The 20061-nt window shown below is 35.1% G+C and overlaps 1 protein-coding gene across 2 annotated transcripts in view; it reads right to left on the bottom strand.

The window, feature by feature from the left end:
* lrrtm4l1 (leucine rich repeat transmembrane neuronal 4 like 1) overlaps positions 1-20061 on the bottom strand; it is a 48732-nt gene that overhangs the window by 16441 nt on the left and 12230 nt on the right. The window contains exon 2 of one of the 2 annotated variants that reach the window (XR_007828549.1): positions 17611-19323. Coding sequence is in view for 1 of the 2 variants with exons in the window: in XM_051120435.1 (XP_050976392.1) it covers positions 17678-19323 (1646 nt within the window). In the remaining variant the exon portion in view is untranslated. The remainder of the gene's footprint in view (positions 1-17610; positions 19324-20061) is intronic. The other variant, XM_051120435.1, reaches the window with a different exon arrangement.

Raw genomic sequence — 20061 nt, forward strand, 5'->3', positions numbered from 1 at the left:
TTTATCTAATTAAACTCTCCTTAGGTATTTAAAGCTCAAGTCTTGAAATGATTCACTTGAAATGATTCACTGAACTGAATCAAACTCACCAGTTTAAACGACTTTAAATCAGGAAAAAAGAAAATGATAAAACTAACCTAATGAAATTCTCCTCAGGACTCTTCTGAATCACAATTTTGAATTGAGTCATTGAATTGATTCATTTCAAGTCTTGAAATGATTCATCTGAAATGATTCACTGAAATAAATCAAACTCACCAACTTTAAACAGCATTTTGGTGACTTTAAATCAGGAAAAAAGAAAATTATAAAAATAATCCAATAATATTCTCCTTAGGACTCTTCTGAATCAAAGTTTCAATTGATTAATTTCAAGTCTTGAAATGATTAATTTGAAATGATTCACTGAAATGAATCAAACTCACCAACTTTAAACAGCATTTTGGCTACTTCAAATCAGGAAAAAAGAAAATGATAAAACTAACCTAATGAAATTCTCCTTAGGACTCTTCTGAATCACAGTTTTGAACTGATTCATTGAATTGATTCATTTCAAGTCTTGAAATGATTCATTTAAAATGATTCACTAAAATGAATCAAACTCACCAACTTTATACAGCATTTTGGCGACTTTAAATCAGGAAAAAAGAAAATTATAAAAATAATCCAATAATATTCTCCTTAGGACTCTTCTGAATCACAGTTTCAACTGATTAATTTCAAGTCTTGAAATGATTCATTTGAAATGATTCACTGACATCAAATTCACCAACTTTAAATGGCATTTTGATTATTTTAAATCAGGAAGAAAGAAAATGACAAAACTAACCAAATGAAATTCTCCTCAAGACTCTTCTGAATCACAGTTTTGAATTGATTCATTTGAAATGATTCATGGAAATGAATCTAACTCACCAACTCTGATTGGATTTAAGTTAAGTTTAAATCATGGAGAATCATAAAACGAATCAAACCAAACCCTCTTTAGGCATTTAAGAGCTTAATTATTAAATCAAAGTTTTGAAATGACTCATTTAAAATGATTAACCAAAATGAATCAAACTCTCCAACTGTTACAACTTTTGGCTTCTGAAGTTTAAATCAGGAAGAAATCTAATGAAACTCTCCTTAGGAATCAACATCATCACAGCAGTGTTTAATTTATGACCAACGAAATAGCTGTGAATATATAAATCTGAATGTTCAGTAGCTCACTCACAGCTCTAGTGCGTCTTATAAGAGGAAGAGGAAGTTCAGTGCTCGTTCTGCTCTGGTGCCCTTGGACTCGCTATCTATGACAAATCACATTACATGGGGCATTTGCAGCCTCCAATCTCTCTGATCCAAGGACAGCGGCGGTCGGTTTGAACCCCGCGGCTGTGTTTATTTATTTTTGCATTATTGAGCTCATTACTGCTGAGCCACATCTGAGCGCCCGGACACATTATTCACCACAAGACGGATATGGCTAATCTTTCTTTCCTAATCTTGAGAAAAGCAATATTGAAAATCAGAGGGTTTTGATGATAACAACTGGACACATTTTCTTCCACTAACAATAGCGATGCTAATAGGTAGCAGTATGTGTCACGGTTTTTTATCAAATGCTATTTTCGTGGTCAGTTACATTATAGAAAAATCTTATTTTCTTATTATGATACAAGATTTTCAGCATAACTGCCCTCCTTTCAAGATAACATAGTGTTCTCTTATTCACATCTTTCTATAACATCCTATATTTTAGTGTGTTAAAATATTAAGGACAGTATATTGTGTCTCTGAGCAATACATGAAAAATAAATGCCTTTCTTCAGCTCCTTTCTTGAAATGATATTAAAGTACTTGTCTGAGAAAACGATTTTGATTAGATTGATTGGAGGCCTAATCAAAAGCAATACTCTGCTATGAAGTATATAAAAAAGAATAAAAGGCTTAAAATCGGAACATTATGTGGCTTTCCTTTTAGACAAAAAATGAAAATCAAGTAAAAAGCCCAATTAAAGTACAACACAGTTGAACGACTTACCCAAATACACACATATATACAGTAATGAACCCCAAAAGACGAATGTCATGGAGCCATGGAAAGACTGTGGATTATTTCCCATTAGTCAACTGTGTTGGAATCATATTCAGTGTGAGAAAAGCTGAAAAAACCCTCATTTCATAAAAGTACTTCTGTCCCTTGTGGCACAATATGAAAACGAGGTAGAGAGAGAGAATGTGGACTGTTTCATTTCGCTGGACTGCAGCCTCCATATGTGAAACATGCATTCGTGCGCCCACGGGCAATAAAAAAAAGCAGCTCTTCAACCATCTTTTCTGCACACTGCACATCAGCCTTCAATAATTCAAAGATTTGTGGAAAAAACTGATGAAAGGTAGCTCTGTGAAACACGACTAATAATCAATATTTTATTCAGCTAAAAAAACTAACTATACATTTCATTTAAAAAACTGTTAAGCTATATAAAACGAGTAAAAGGTGAAGCTATAAAGCTAGAAATTCATGCTTTAAATGGTTCTGTGATATTGTACATCATTAAATAACAGGCTCAACTTTTTCTCCGGCTTCACTGCAAATAAATAAATAAATATAAAAATTCAAAAATTCATTTTTTAAAAAGTTGATGAAACACCTCTAAGACAGTTTTATATTTATGTTTAGGTTTAGTTGAAATATTTAATTAAAATATAAAGCTATTCATTTATGCTTTAACTTATGCTTTGTTACTTGATTAAATAATATTACACATTTTCTACAAAATAAAATAAAATAAAATAAAATAAAATAAAATAAAATAAAATAAAATAAAATAAAATAAAACAAAATAATAAAATAAAATAAAATAAAATAAAATAAAAAAGTATCTGTAAGAAATATGACTAATAGTCAGTATTTTTTACATTAAATAATTAACAATAAATTCCATAAAAGTCAATTTAATATTTTTGTTTAGGTTTAGTCGTTTGAAATATGTAATTAAAGTATAAAGCTATTTCTTTGTTTTAAATTATGCTTTATTACTTGATTAAATAATATTCCACATCTAAGCAATATTCAGCATATTGACTACTCTTGAACAAAACAAAACAAACAAACAAAAAAATAATAAAAATAAAATAAAATAAAATAAAATAAAATAAAATAAAATAAAATAAAATAAAATAAAATAAAACAAAATAAAATAAAATAAAAAAGTATCTGTAAGAAATATGACTAATAGTCTGTATTTTTTTACATTAAATAATTAACAATAAATTACATAAAAGTCAATTTAATATTTTTGTTCAAGTTAGTTCTCTGAAATATGTAATTAAAAGGTAAGCTATTGTTTTAAATGATGCTTTGTTAATTTATGAAATTATATTAAAATAAAATAAATAAAATAAAATAAAAATAAAATGAAAGGTATTTGTAAGAAATAATTGATATTTTTAAATGAAAGAATTAACTATAAATTCCATAAAAGTCAATTTAATATTTTTGTTTAGGTTCATTATGCTTTATTACTTGATTAAATAATATTCCACATCTAAGTAATATTCAATATATTGACGACTCTTAAACTAACTAAATAAATAAAATAAAATAAAATAAAATAAAATAAAATAAAATAAACTTGTGAAAGAAGTTGATGAACAGTATCTCTAAGGAATATGACTGATACTCATATTTTTGTTTAGGATTAGTTGTTTGAAATATGTAATTAAAGTATAAATCTATTAATTTATAACAACTTTTAACTTATGCATTGTTACTTGGTTAAATAATATTCCACATCTAAATACTAGGGCTACTCAACAACATCTCAGATTTCTCTAATAAAAAATAATAATTTTAAAATAAAATAAAATAAAATAAAATAAAATAAAATAAAATAAAATAAATAAAGTAAAATAAAATGAAATAAATAATATTAAAATAAAATAAAATAAAAATTCAATTAAAAAATACTGATTATAGGTTATATTTCTTAGTTATCTTTCATCTTTCATCAACTTCTTTTGTGAGTCTTTTTTAATAGTGTTTCATTTAATTTTTAATTTAATTTAATTGCTTTATTTATTTATTTATTTATTTTATTTTATATTTATATATTTTTTGTGCAGTGAAGTCCAAAAAAAGTTGAGTCAAGGAAGATAGTGAAATGCTGTTATTTAATAATGCACAACATCACAAAACAATTTTAAACATGAATTTATAGCTTTATAGCTTCATCTTTTAGTTACTAATTTCATATAACTTAACAAAAAGAATAAACTGGCTTTTTATGAAATCCATAGCTCTTTAGTTGAAAAAAAAATAAATTAATTAAATTAAATTAAATTAAATTAAATTAAATTAAATTAAATGCAAGTTGTTGACTAAATTGAGGAATATGGACTATAGAATATATACATTTCAAAGGTTTTTGGTGATACATAACCATACAATTGGACATGTTTGTTTGGAAAAACTGAATCTATGGCATGAGAATGATATACGGATCAACTGATTTGTACACTCAAGACGAAACCTGAAGCATAACAGTCTTTGACCTTTGAAACCCTACTGAGACTTTTACATGGTAGAGCAACCACTCCACACAATTTCAATTGCACTAAAGTAAACCCAAGTCCACAGAGACTACAGATCTTTTTATTTCTCCGTATTCAATCCTCGCACATTCACTGAAGCTCTCTGGTAAAGATTCAGTCTGTTGACTCATAGTTGGAGACTGTATAACTTAAAAACCAAGAACCAAGATATTAAAAATCCAACGGTGTAGCCACAATAATCAGATTCCACTAACCCATCCAAATGAAAGTCTGCTAAGAAATGCACAAACAGAAGATAAAAAGAATTGAATGATTAAATACGCTTCCTGTACTTCCTAAGAAAGATGTATGGGCCAAACCCCAAAGCTCCACTATATCAACAAAGCAGCGATGCACATTAGATCGGCATGATGGGCCTAAAGTGTGCATCCTCCATCTGTGTACTCATCAAATGAAACCCTGAATGGCGTTTTGAAAGAGTTTAAATATTTCAACTTGCCCAGAATGAAAGCAGCATGTCAGTTCACTCATTTGGTTGTTTATTCTGCCACTGCAGTAGATCAAGATCTCTTTCTCTCTCTCAAACCGCTACTCTCTCACATTTATTTTAAAGCTCTACCAAGAATGAGCTTCCCCGTTATCTTCGCCGGAGGACTGTACAAGGTTCCAGCTGGGGCTTTTAATAAAACGCAAGACCTTTTGTGCAATAAAATATCCATTTGAGACAAGCCTACAGTCATTTACAATGCACAAACAAGACGATTTAAGACGTTCACGCTTGGTTCACATCCTACACATAAAAATGTCCAACACCTGACTTACCACACGGCCTAGTTTTGCATTTATTTTTGACGAGACGTCTGTTTGAGGGTAAAAGGAGAAAGAGAAGTTTGAAAGATGTGTTCTATTTCTCTTGCAACCTTTGAACTTTGAACTATTTTTACTCTTTCTACATGCTTTTGCGGTCTCAAGTGTCTTAAAAGTCCAGTCTACTATTAATCTCCACTGATGATTGATTAATACATTAATAGGTAATTTGAAAAGGTGATAAGGGAAACTGGTCTTAAAAGGACAGCTTTTAAAAATACAATGAATGTGAATCATAAATTTAATAACACTCATAATGACGCCCTTTTTGACATCTAGAGGCATTAAGTATTTAATGGACATTTTAGTCTGATGAGGTAATGAGAGTCAATGAGCATGTGCTGTAATTGGTTTATATGGTGTCTAAAAACCTGGCTTACAGTAGAGAGATGAACGATACTGTCTTCAAAAATTGTAGGGAATGATATTGCAGAAAATTCTGTTATTCAATCCATCAGTAATCTGCACAGACTCTGATATTTATGTTGCTTTTTTATTACCTTAACACTTAAAGACCTAGAACATTTTCGGGGCACCTGACACGCCTGCACTTTTCTTTGCTTTTTCAGACCTATTCTAGCAGTCAGCATCAAGCGCTATATATACATCGTAAACAGGAGAACTTGAAGTTTCAGTCTAGCTCATTTAAAGTCCCAATTTTCCTTTTGTCTTCTCTAAGAATGAATGAATTTCAAAAATTTTAAGAAAACCGCAAGCAACAATTGGAGTTTTTTTACTCTGTACTCAAACAGAAACTCCTGACTCCGGATTTTTCTTTTTTTAGAAAGTTGTATTTGAGTGTTTTACATTTCCAAAAAAAAATTTGTCTACATATAGCAAGTTATAGCCATTTATTACAACATTGTTATAGGCGCTTTTCAGTGAATAACAGGTCTATTTAGTTTACTGATGATATAGATGTGTTTACAAATGTTTAGGAAGTAAAGTAAATGGAAACATTGTTACATGATAAAAAGACAGTGAAAAAAGCGAGTTTTTTTTCTGAGAAATATAATCTTCAATCAGAGCATGAACAACAAAGGCAAATAGTGCAGTGAGTAGTGAAAACAACTGTGCAACAAATATACAAACAGTGCAAATGATCCACAAGCTACACACAAAATGAGAGAAAAATATACATATAATGAGAGTGCAAAAAAAAAAAAAATGCGCAAATGATCTAAAACTATATAAGAATAATTTACATAATATAACAGCCAAATGGATCGATCAACTGGCTGTGTTCTGCGTTTTACCGGGACAGCGCATAGCCACGTGAAAACAAATTCCAGTGCCTCATCCGACATGCGCCACTGTTCCATTTGTTTTTTGTTTGTTTTATGTCAAAGTGCTCTATCGTGTATTTTTCTGTGCTTTTTCAGAGTGCTGTCATGCAAGTATGTGACCCTGGACCACAAAACCAGTCTTAAGTTGCTGGGGTATACTTGTAGCAATAGCCAAAAATATATTGTATGGGTCAAAATTATTGATTTTTCTTTTATGCCAAAAATCATTAGGAAATTAAGTAAAGATCATGTTCCATGAAGATATTTTGTAAAATACCTGTTGTAAATATATCAAAACTTAATTTTTGATTAGTAATATGCTTTGCTAAGTGCTTTATTTGGACAACTTTAAAAGCGATTCTCAATATTTAGATTTTTTTGCACCCTCAGATTCCATATATTGACATAGTTGTATCTCGGCCAAATATTGTTCTATTCTAACAATCCGTACATCAATGGAAAGCTTATTCATTCAGCTTTGAGATGATGTCTAAATCTCAATTTCGAAAAATGGACCCTTATGACTGGTTTTGTGGTCCATGGTCACATATGTTATTTTGTGTTTGTTTTCATGCACGCACGATGCATTTTACTTTCACTTTGAGTTTGTTCAAATTTCCAAAGAAACATGCTAATTGGTGGTTCAAAAGTCCAAAACCTATGTTTATTGGTTGAAAAATGACAGTTTGAACCAATCTGGGCACGAGGGTGGGACTAAGCATCAACAATCGTTCCCATTTGGCTCAGAGGAACGAAATGCATCGGTTTCTTCTGACAAATCAATGCGATCAAAATGTGATGATGTAATCACCTTCACTATGAAGCCTCTGAATATTCAAATGAGACAAATATGATACAGAAAAAAAGCGGGGAATCTTAGTTTTGTGGTACTTTTTAAAGCAGATTGGATTAGTGGTTCAAAAGTCATTAAAGGGGTCATCGGATGCCCAAGTTGATATGATTCTTTTGGGTCTTAAAGAAAAGTCTATAATGTACTTTGGTTAAAAATTCTCAATGGCAGTGTAAAACAACAACCTTTTTACCTTGCCTAAATCAGCTCTGCAAAAATCATCCTATTCTGTTTGAGGCACTTTAAATGCAAATGAGCTCTGCTCCCCCCGCCCCTCTCTTCTCTCTGTGGAGTGATGAGCCTGTTTACGTTAGCCGCGTTTAGCCACTAAACTTGCTAACTAGCACATTATTAAAAGGCGATCGCAAAGATTCATTTAAAAAAAATACTCACTTCTGCTGTAAGTGAAGCTGGATCACGAATGATTCGCATGAACATAGACGGATATATGTAGATCGGGAGGCGCATTCCCTTCACAAACAAATGTAATCCACTGCATCTTCAGCGGCTCAGATGTCGGGAGTAAGTGACGATCACTATGTTCATTATTACATCCAGCAACACAACACCTCAATCGCTCAAACAGAGATATTCTTGTCTAACTTACATCCCTGCTCTGGCATTAAAACAATGGAGGTCGGACTGTTACATCTGGTCTGAGGTAAAACGCTCATGTCAATCAACTATCGTGGGAGCGGCCTCTGTCGGTGTGACGCCACAACAACAGGCATCTGAGAACGGCTCGATTTGAAAAAAGGGATATTATTTTTTCAGATTAATTAAAAAACACTGCATGGATTTTTATCATTATAGGGCAGATTTATACATACACTGCCAACACACATTAATGTTCAAACAACGTGTAAAAGTGAACTTAACATTTGATGATCCCTTTAAATATTTAAGAACATCAGTTATTTTTTAGCCGCGGGTGGCTGTCTCGGTCTTTGATGGTTAAACAGGTTTTTAGCAAGCCACCGAGCATAAAAATCATGATTTTTAAGCATTTTTTAGGAAAGCATTGCAAAATTGCTACACTGGCCATTTAAAATTAAAAAGGGTCACAAGCTAGCAAAATATGTGACCTTGGACCAGTCATAAGTAGCATGGGTATTTGTAACAATAGCCTAAAATACATTGTATGAGTCAAAATTATCGACTTTTATGCCAAAAATCATTAGGATATTAAGTAAAGATCATGTTCCATGAAGATTATAATTTTTTCTACCGTAAATATATCAAAACTTCATTTTTGATTAGTAATATGCATTGCTAAGAACTTCATTTGGACAACTTTAAAGGTGATTTTCTCAACATTTAGACTTTTTTTCACCCTCAGATTCCAGATTTTCAAATAGTTGTATCTGAACCAAATATTATCCTATCCTAACAAACCATATAACAATGGGAAGCTTATTTATTCAGATTTTCAAATTATGTATAATTCTCAATTTAAAAAAAAAATTACCCTTATGACCAGTTTTGTGGTCTAGGATCACATATTTCTACATATTTCAGTCCACTCAGACTTTATTTACATAGTTTAGCCAAAAATGAAAATTACCCCATGATTTACTCACCCTCAAGCCACCGTATAGGTGTGTATTACTTTCTTCTTTCAGATGAATACAGTCAGAGTTATATTAAAAAATGTCCTGGTTATTTTAAGCTTTATAATGGCAGCGAATGGGTGTTGAGATTTTGAAGCCCAATAAAGTGCATAAATCCATCGTAAAAGTGCTCCACATGGCTCCAGAGGGTTAATAAAGGCCTTCTGATGTGAATCGAGGTGTTTGTGTAAGAAAAATATCCGTAATCTGTAATCTCTAGCTTCCGCTATCTGTCGTGCACGTTCACAAGAAAGTGCCATTCCAGTGGATGACGTAGGATGTATGCGTAGTGTAAGCTCCTGTGAGAATATGCTAGTCTCGCGAAGGCCAAGTTTTGTTTACAGCAAAGGAAAACCAGTCTCCTCTTGGCTTATATCAAAATCCTCTGACATTTGTCATCCGCTGGAATGCCACTCTCTCGTGAATGTGCGTATGACAGTTAGCGGAAGCTAGAGATTATGGTTTATTAAGTTTTAAATATGGATATTTTTCTTACACAAACACATTGATTCACTTCAGAAGGCCTTTATTAACCTCCTGGAGCCATGTGGAGTACTTTTTATGATGGATGGATACATTTTATTGGGCTTCAAAATCTCAACAGCCAAGCTTTGAAGAGCCAGGACATTTTTTTTAATATAAATCTGATTGTATTTGTCTGGAGGAAAAAAATCATATACACCTGGCTTGAGGGTGAGTACATCATGGGGTAATTTCATTTTTGGGTAAGCTATCCCTTTAAAGCTTCATAAGGCTATGACAAAAATCATTTTCTTTTTATGACCAAAAAAAGATTTTTTATCTAAATGTAGAAAAGATATTGACCACTGAGGCCCACCATTGTATTTCTGCTAGACTTTTGAGTAAAATTTAAAAAGAAATATCTTGAGTCATTCATTTTCAATTACTAAACATATTGCAGTTCATATCACCAAATTATGTTGCAGAAGTGTTAGCAATGGTGTCACAGTGACCTTGCTGTGCAACTTTAATAACATTCAATATGTACTGTGTTTTTTTCTACAATTGTCTCTGGAATGCAGTTTAGAGTGTCAGCTTTTGTAATAATAATACTAAAGTATTATCTAATTGCTTTAAAATACAAGTTGTGATTTTGTTATAATAGTTTTTTAAGAGTTAAAGATGTTCAGAACTTTCTGTTCATCAGGAATGCCTATTTATCTCACCAGGGCCATGTTTTTTGTAAGGATTCATGCTCGTTACTGACTTAGCTACATCTTCTGTTCATGTGTTCAAGTCTGGCAGGATCTATTCAGTAGTCCACGAGTCTGAGCAAGAAAAATATGTCAGCGTCCTTGCATGTTATTGGGCTGACAGCCTGCCAAGGACTGAATTTAAACACACAATAGATATGAAGTACACTGGATTTAGTACACCACCTAAGTACGAGTACCATCAACTACTATTATACACAAGTACATGTTATTGTATCTATGCAGTTTTCATCTTAAAGGGATAGTTCACCTAAAAATGAAAATTATCCCATGATTTACTTACCCTCAAGCCATCGTAGCTGTATATGACTTTCTTCTTTCAGATGAATACAATCAGAGTTATAATAAAAAATGTCCTGGCTCTTGCAAGCTTTGTAATGGCAGTGAATGGCTGTTGGGATTTTGAAGTCCAATAAAGTGCATTTATCCATCATAAAAAGTACTCCACACAGCTCTGGAGGGTTAAAGGCCTTCTGAAATGAATCAGTGCATTCACGTAAGAAAAATATAAATATTTAAAACATTATAACCATAATCTCCAACTTGCGCTAACTGTCATACAAGCATTCATGAGAGAGTGGCATTCGGATGACGTAGGTTGTAGGCGAACCCGGTAATGAACGCGAAAGCGCAGTGGAGAGAGGAAAACAAAACACCAGTCATGAATTAGAAGTACAAAACAAGGATTTCAAAAGAAAAATGTTGGAGGATTTCAATACAACCCAAGAAGAGACTGTAAACAAAACTTGGTTCTCGTGAGACTAGTATATTCTCACCGAAGCACATCTAATCACTTCAGGAGGCCTTTATTAACCCCTGTAGCCATGTGGAGCACTTTTTATGATTTATGGATTTAGTTTTTTGGGATTCAAAATTTCAACACCCATTCACTGCCATTATAAAGCTTGAATGAGCCAGGACATTTTTTAATAAAACTCGGATTGTATTCGTCTGAAAGAAGAAAGTCATATACACCTAGGATGGCTTGAGAGAGTGAGTAAATCACAGGGTAATTTTTGCTTTTTGGTGAACTATCCCTTTAAGTACTGATAAATAAATCAGTTGTATTGGTTGTATAATCTCAAAATGGCAGCATGTAAGATAATCAGTAAAAAAAAAATATGTTGGTCATTATAAAAAGTTCACAAAATAAATTAATTCATAAATAATCAATTTAGATTACCGGAGTGTGCTTTACAATAAAATCATATTTTAGTCTTTGTGCTCCAACATTTAGCATTTAATTTAATGTATCTCACCAAAAATCATAAATCCCACGTTTTTTTCCATCATGCAGAAGCTTAAAGAGCAGCTGACTGGTCTCTATACCTTACATTTATTACAGAGATATCCGACGCATGTTCCCTAGCCACACTATGATTTTATTTTCATGTATTGAAATTTCAGAGCCAACATATCTAAATCTTACTAATGCATTCTGTGGGAAAGGAGGAGATGAATAAGCTCATTCAAGTCCAAAGGGCTGCCTGGGCTTTCATTCCTTCTCCCCTTCCTCCTCGCCACCGCAGATTCTATTACAGACCAAAAGCTTCGGCACACTGTGATGCATGGGTACTGTTCATGATCAGCGTGTCTTACCAGCATCTACAGGGACGGCCTCCACTGTGCATGGGCTAAAATGAAAAGCTCTGAACCCGGCACAGCAACACTGTGCTCGCATAAGCAGGATGGATGCCTGCTTTTGTATTATTAGACATCGCCAGGAACCGGTACAACAACAAAAACAACGGTTCTACTGAGACTAAGGGCCTGAATGGTCTAGTAAGCGATGCTGTTATTTTTAAAGTATGTTTTCTGTCACACACTTTGCTTTAATCGTGATACAGTGTTTTGAAAAGTTTCAAAGAAACATTCAAGAGACAATCAGAGAAAAAACGATTTTCTATTAGATAGGCTAGATAGGTTCTCAACTCTGGCTTTTGAAATCCACTTTCCCTTAGAGTTTTAGATCCAACCTTGATCTTAAAAAAATGACTGATGTTATGGGTAGGTTTAAAGGGGTCATCGGATGCCCATTTTCCACAAGTTATGATTCTTTAGGGTCTTAATGAAAAGTCTATAATATACTTTGGTTAAAAAATCTCAATGGTTGTGTACCTTGACAAAATCAGCTCTGCAAAAATCATCTCATTCTGGTCGAGGTTGCTTTAAATGCAAATGAGCTCAGCTCACCCCGCCCCTCTTTTCTCTCTGTGGAAAGACGAGTCTGTTTACTTTAGCCACGTTTAGCCGCGTTTAGCCGATAAACTTGCTAACTAGCACATTATTAGGAAAGGCGATCGCAAAGATTCATAAAAAAACCCTTATACTCACTTCTGCTTTAAATTAATGCTTTAAAACACATTAATGTTCAAACAACATGTAAAAGTGAACTTAGCATCCGATGACCCCTTTAAGGGTGGGTTAAGGTGTAAGGGATGGGTCAATTATAAATGTAATTACTAATGTAATTACATGCGAGTATTTTTTTTAAATATAAGCACAATGTAAAAACATGCATGTACACAATAAGTGCACTGTATCAAATGATTTATTCAAATGTAAGTACACAGTAGTTAATGCCACTTAATATAAAGTAAGATTAATGTTTTCTTTTATTGTTTAGACAAACTCTTTATAATAAAAGGATAAATGCATATTGGGATCAAATCGATGTGGGCCAGGAGGAACTGGACTGTGACGAGTAGATGAAGAGGTTTTACAAAATGACAAAATATGAGGCTGAAATGTTTTGGCTCTGGTTTTGCACTGTGTAAATGAAATTGGCTTTAATGCAATGTTTAACGACTTCTGTTTATGTTTAACTACACTGCAAAAGGGCCCCTTTTAGCTGTTACGTTGTATTCAATGTTTAACACGTTAGGTTTTTGTAGTATATGCTAACTGTCATTTTCTTCAAACATCTAATTATTACAACACCTAAAATATGTTTTTGTAAAAAGTGTTTCCTTTAGCCAGTTAAAGGCACGGTGCATCTCATTTTGAGCCAGGATCCATCATTTCATATTAATGTCAACTGAGGGACACGTACGTAACTATTACAAAAGGTTAAAATGCTCACTGATGCTCCAGAATGAAAAACAATGCATTAAGAGCCAGATGTGAAAAACTTTTTAACAGAATGAAGTGTGTACATTTTTCTTATTTTGCTTAAATATCTTTTTTTTTTTTTTGTTTAGTACTGCCCTTTAGAAGCTACGGAAGATACTAACATGTTTCCCAGAAGACCAATTAAGTTTAATTTATCCTGATATTCAAATTCAAAATTTGTTTTTCTTTCCGGAGCATCAGTGAGCGTTTGAACCTTTCAAACTTCAGTTGTCCTCAATGTGAAAAGACGGATCTCAAAATCATAGTCGTTGTTGGAAAGGGTTCAAATATGCAAAAGATGCTGGAAAACCAAAGAATTTGTGGGATTTTTCTGAAAAACAGCAGGAAGTTTAACTCTTCAGGACAAACAAGGGACTCATGAAAAACTATTACAAAACAAAACAAAAAAAAACAGCTGTGGATCATTCAGGTAACAACACAGTATTCAAAATCAAGCTAATGTAAACTTTTGAACAGGGTCAGTTTTATAAATTCATCTATTATTTTCTCTTGCGGACTACATGTAAATGTCTTTTAAGTGAAATATCTTATTCAGGTCAGTACTAAATAAAAAATAACATGCATTTTGTATGATCCCTCTTATTTCAGTAAATTAATTAACATTTTCCAGATACTGCAAAGTGTATGTACAATTTTGACCACAGCTGTATGTGTAGAACACAGACAAAAATACTGAGATTAAATTGTGGATTGCACAAATTACAAATTATGCACTGCTATGTGTATCCTCAGTGGCTCTTGACATCCTAATGGTCCATGCATTTCAATGCTGGCAAGGGGAAAAAATGAACGCACTAACCAAAGAAAAAAACTTCAGTTTGTCAGCAGGCAAACGTTCGCATTCGTTGTGAATAACTCCATGGGAATCCAGTGCCTCTATTCAAAATCTTCTCCTAAGACTTAGACTAAGGAACGGTAAGGAGACTTCAGGAGGAAAAAAAAAAAAAAACTCCATTCACCCCTGTCACCGTAAATGGCGAAGACATTGGGGTGGAATAGGCCTATATGGGGTCCACTCGCTCAATAAAAGTGAGTGGGTAGCAAAAACAAACTCCTTGTATAAGAAGGGGTGGCAGTACCCAGGCAGGAGGAGCCACAGGGCTCTACCTTAATCAAAAAAGGTACCTCAGTCCAAGACCAAGCCTTATTCTCCTGAGGTGGTGCCTGTCCAGGCTTTCGGAATTCATGAAAAGCATCTATATCGTGGAGCTCCACTGAGATCCTTCTTCTCTGCTGCCATGAAGGTGTGCAGCTCTTTCTCTCTCAGCTGAATATGTTTAGAAAGAAGTCTAGCTGCCGCAATGCCTGAATTCCCTTTTCGGGATCAATAAAGTGTTCTCTTGCTTTCTCACAATTCAAAACAAGACATATCTTCTTGGGGTAACACCAAGTACACTGACAAGGTGCAAATGAATCTGCCATGTAACCACCCACCTTGTTATGGAGGTGGTGTTTTACACAGAATCTCTAAAATAACACAGTAAAACTTGAACAGAAATTCTCAAGGTTCAGTTATTGTCTGAGGACTTCTTATTGTTTGCCCTGTTATGTATGTTCATTGTCTCATTAATTCAACTCAGTGGTTTCATTGCTCAAACTAAACATTTACAGAGTTTAATAGGTTTTCTTACTCACCGATGTTTGGTTACTTCCTTTAGTTCATTTGAATAAGTAGATTACTTCCAGTTGAGTATTTTGGTTTTCTTGCCATATGCAGCTTCTCTTTTAAGCGCAAATAAACCTTTTTGTTCAAACATGCCCGTGCACGACCATTGATAAGATTTATCTCCTTGCGGTGAGACATACTTTACAACATCAAAGAAGGGAAGACGGAAATCGTGATTTTACAGATCTTTACAGACTATTTCTGGCTGAACTGAAGTAGATTCGCTACATGGGATTTTGCATGACTGTTAAAAACAGCAACTTCACGCCTCAGACTGCTGTTGAAAGCGAACGTTCACTGATGCTTCAGAAGGGAAAACAATGCATTAAGAGCCAGGTGTGAAAACTTTTGATAAGAATGAAAATGTGTACATTTTTCTTATTTTGCCTAAATATCATAGATATTTTTTATTTAGTACTGCCCTTTAGAAGCTACAGAAGATACGTACATGTTTCCCTGAAGACAAATTGTTTAATTTACATTTATCTTCAAATTCAAAATGCATAGTTTTTCCTTCTGGAGCACGGGATTTTGCATGACTGTTAAAAACAGCATCTTCACGCCAGAGACTGCTGTTGAAAACTTTACTATTTCTGTGCCTGTCATCACCGATGTCATCCCAATGTGATTAAAAGATAACAGTCATTGCTTTGCACATGAAATACATCCAAAATGAAAGTGCAACCCTTAAAACAAAAGAGCTGAATAAAAACCAATTATGGATTTGGATAGATTGAGAGAACGATGCTTTTAAAGACATGACATTAGAGTAAAGAAGGAGCCATTTTGCATGCTCTAATGGGTTGTGACAATCAATATATCATTAGCCCGCACTACAATTTTAATTATCGACAGATGTCTTCTTTAAAAGATCTTTCTGCTATACTCCCAGAAGCTAAATGATGCAAACTCTTTCCCAATGCAACAGGCAGGGTTTTGACTGAAAGTCTGAAAGTAATAATAATAATAATAATCAAATCAGAAACCCTTTCACATCTCAAGTGAATATCAGTGTCCCAAACACAAAGCATACTAATCAAATCATTAGGGCAAACAAAATGAATAAGCCTTTCACAAGTGAAATAATGAGGCCAAAACCAAGATGCAGATGTGTTTAGGGCAGTGCTTTTTGGTAAAGGAACCATTGACTCCTGGTTTAGAGTATACATTAAGGATGCACAACGTTTCTGTCATCATATAGGTTATCACTTGATAAATGTTACCATTTCATGGTAGCATTATTAGTCGAATGAGTGAAAAAAAACAGATTTAATATGTTTGGTATCAATATAAGCATGTAGCTGTCTGGATTTTTAAAGGGGTCATGAACTGAGAAATCAAAGTTTCAAAACTCAAAACTTTCTTATTAGTCTAAAAACAGCTTATATTGAAGTGACAGGTTGTGAAATGTGCCACTCTATGATGTAATAGTGGCTAAACCCCGCCTCTTCAGAAATAGATCAACGCCTACTTCCACATCACTGCTTGGTTAGCTCCGCCTACCGATTTGCGCATGTAGTGTAATGGTGTGTTTACACCAAACGCAAATGTAATTATTCGCGCGAGTATAATACATACATAAGTATACATAAGTCAATGCAAAACAATTGTGAATGTTTGCAATTGCGCCAATTCACAATTGCAGACATTTGCATAATGCATTCTCGTGCAAGCCAATCAGCTTATTGACACGTCCGGTTGTACAAGAAAATGGAAGAGAGCATTATTGTAGCCTGAAATTTATGATATAGGTATCTGGAGCACAGAAGACAATTAAAATCAGTTCTGTCATGATAACTCTTGGAGGGATTAGCATTGTAATGTACATGACAATGCTAATATATTTGGTCTTGGTGGAACAGATCTGCTACGCTGCTGCTGCTGCTGCTGCGGCAGAGCAAGTACCTAAGACTTGCTACTGCCAATACATCCACAACATGCTGCTGTGAGCATGTAAGAAATAACCCCTGCAAAAAACATCCCGTGAGTAATGTACGGCGAGTGGTGCAATGCGCATATTCGCTTCGCGTTTGGTGTGAAATGCAAAGTGTTTTGGGGGTCAAAACAGGACACAAATAGCCTATTACCTCTAAATTATGATGTTTTTTGATGTAAAAATCTTGATAACATTGTAAGAGAACCTCAGCTCAGGGAACAGTACAAAATAATAAAAAAGGCAATTCATGACCCCTTTAAGGTAAACGCTGTAATCACACAAGATGTGAATCATTAGCTAACATCAGCCAATACACAGCTTCAAAATATAAATAATTATTGGTATCAGCCAACAATGCCCATATAAGTGCATACATATCAATTAAAGAAAAGTAGACTAATTCAAGTCATTTCAAGGACCTAAGGAGTCAAGGGTGCTTACCCTTGCTCTGATGAGTATTTGCAGCATGCACAATGAAGAATTTACCTCTATTTCCTGAGTCGTTCATTTGTTTTGATCTGATTTGATTTTAGGCGGCTTTCACATGTCATACCTCACATTCCCGGGAGCCGGATATGGTGCAGGTACAGGTACCTGTACCATTGCCCAGCACCTCCAAGGCTTCTGGTGTGGCTGCGGGGTTGTAGCTCATGTAATATTCCTGGAGCTGGGAGCTCAGGTTCTGTTCTGGCTCCTGACTCTTTTTCCTCCGCTTTCGGCCCACTGAACTCTGCTGCAACAGCCGGGTGGCACCGGGGTAACGTTTCCAGGAGACATAAATTACTGACAAGACAAGAGACACTGAGAGGAATAGTGCCACCCCACCCATCACCACTTTGTGAAATGACACGTTGTCTTGCTCAGGAGCTGGTGTGACTAATAAGCTGTCGGATGATGAGGGTGTCCATTGACGGGAGTCTCTGGGGTCTGGATTTGCACGGCTGGGGAAGGTGGGGCGTTGAGGCGGTCGAGGATGTGGAGGCGGAAAAGGCGCCTCAGAGGCAGGTGAAGGCAAGGGTGGAGGCGGCGTTGTTGGAGCCATTGTCGGTTCGGTCGTTTCAAGGGTAAGGTCATAATTTGGGTCGAAGGTCTGCAGATACAAAGGTGACTGCGCAGTAATTTCATAATCATCACAGTCAATGTAGTTCTTTGAAGCCTCCATGACCTTCTCCCCTTGAAGGTGCTTGGGACTGCTGCAGATTATACTAGTGTCCTTGGTGCCTCTGAAATTCTTGAGCCAGACAACAAGAGGACAAATGCCTGGTCCACAATCCCACATGTTGCCTGCAAGGCTAATAGCTGTTAGGGAGATCCAGGCAGCCACAACCTCCTGAGACACATTGGCCAGTTTGTTAGACTCTAAGTTGAGAACCTGAAGATTGGGGAGGCATTGAAAAACAACAGGATCTAGCACCTGTATCTCATTGCCAGAAATATCAAGCTTTTGCAAGGTGTACCAGCTCCACGGAAGGCCTTGGTTGACAGCTCGAATACGGTTCCATTGTAGATACAGGGCACGGAGGTTAGCAAGGCGAGGAAAAAGAAAGAAGTTGATTCGTGAAAACTGATTATGCTCCAGGTGGAGCTCCATAAGTCGAGACAAACCCAGGAACGCCGTACGAGTAAGAACCCGAAGCCGATTATAGCCCAAGTCTAGAAACTCCAAGCTTCTACACTCTAGAAATGCCCGGACTGGGATTGTCGTTAGCCCGTTGGAGCGTAAGTGCAGATTCTGAAGTTTCCGAAGACCAAAAAACTGGCCCGGCTGCAGCTCCTGCAACTTGTTGTAGGAGAGGTCGAGACTGCGTAGGTTAGGTACTCCGTGAAAAGTGACATTATGAAGCTGCGAAATCCTGTTGGAGCTCAAGATCAACTCCTTCAATCGCCGCACCCCTTGAAAAGCACGACTATCCACAAACATTATTTGATTGTGGTCCAGGTACAACCAGAGTAGCTGGTTAAGATGGGCAAACTGGTACGGGAGCATTGTGTGCAGGTCATTATAGCGCAGGGACAGACCTTGACAACTGACTGTAATATTTTCTGGGACGTCCTGGAAGCCAGCCGACTCACAATGGACAATCTTTCCCTCGCAACGACAGCTATAGGGGCACATCCTTTCCCCAGAACTGAACAGCAGGAGGGAGGAGGCTTGTAGGAGGAGGAGGCCCGCTAATCTCTTGTCACAAATAACAGAACCTGCAGAGAGAGAGAGCACAACATCAGCTTATCGTGTTTAACAAGACGACCAATTTTATTCAGCAAAATATCCAGTTGTCAAGACTCATATGAATAAACGCTGCTACCATCCACACCTATAATACTTTGGTTGGGTCAAGAGGTCATTATCTAATTAGACATTACTGTTTGATTCTCTTTTAGCAGAATGACAATAAAGCTTGACTTGACTTTTGTATGATTCATCTACAATCTTGGTGAAATATAATTAGCATTCAGTGACTGAAATACTGTCATTCATAGAAATGATAATAGTAATAGCAGTCAATAAAAAAGGTGTTTTAGCTGTTTTAGAGTATTGCAGGTTTATGAGAACCTGATTGTACAATATCCCTCTTCTTAGATGGTCACTCATTAAATAAAAAATTAATAAATCAAATTAATTTTCTTTTTCTTCAAGGGCTTTTCCAGTCTCTTTGTTTGCTATTTATTTCAGGAATGGTTGACTGCATAATTGGAATTTGCAGTTTGTCATCTCTTCAAACTGAGAGGTAACAGATTAATTCATGAAATAAAACCTTCCCACTCCCTGTCAAGATTAGCACACACAGCTCTATTACTTCTGATTGTTTTGCTTCTGACATCTGTCTCGGAATATGAGCTCTAATATTTATATTCTATAGATATCATAATAATCTCATATACTAGCAAGACCTCAGAACGACCAATGGCAGATGCTGTACAAGTCCAGCTGTCTTG

Source organism: Labeo rohita, chromosome 10 (assembly GCF_022985175.1).
Source record: "Labeo rohita strain BAU-BD-2019 chromosome 10, IGBB_LRoh.1.0, whole genome shotgun sequence".
Lineage (NCBI taxonomy): Eukaryota > Metazoa > Chordata > Actinopteri > Cypriniformes > Cyprinidae > Labeo > Labeo rohita.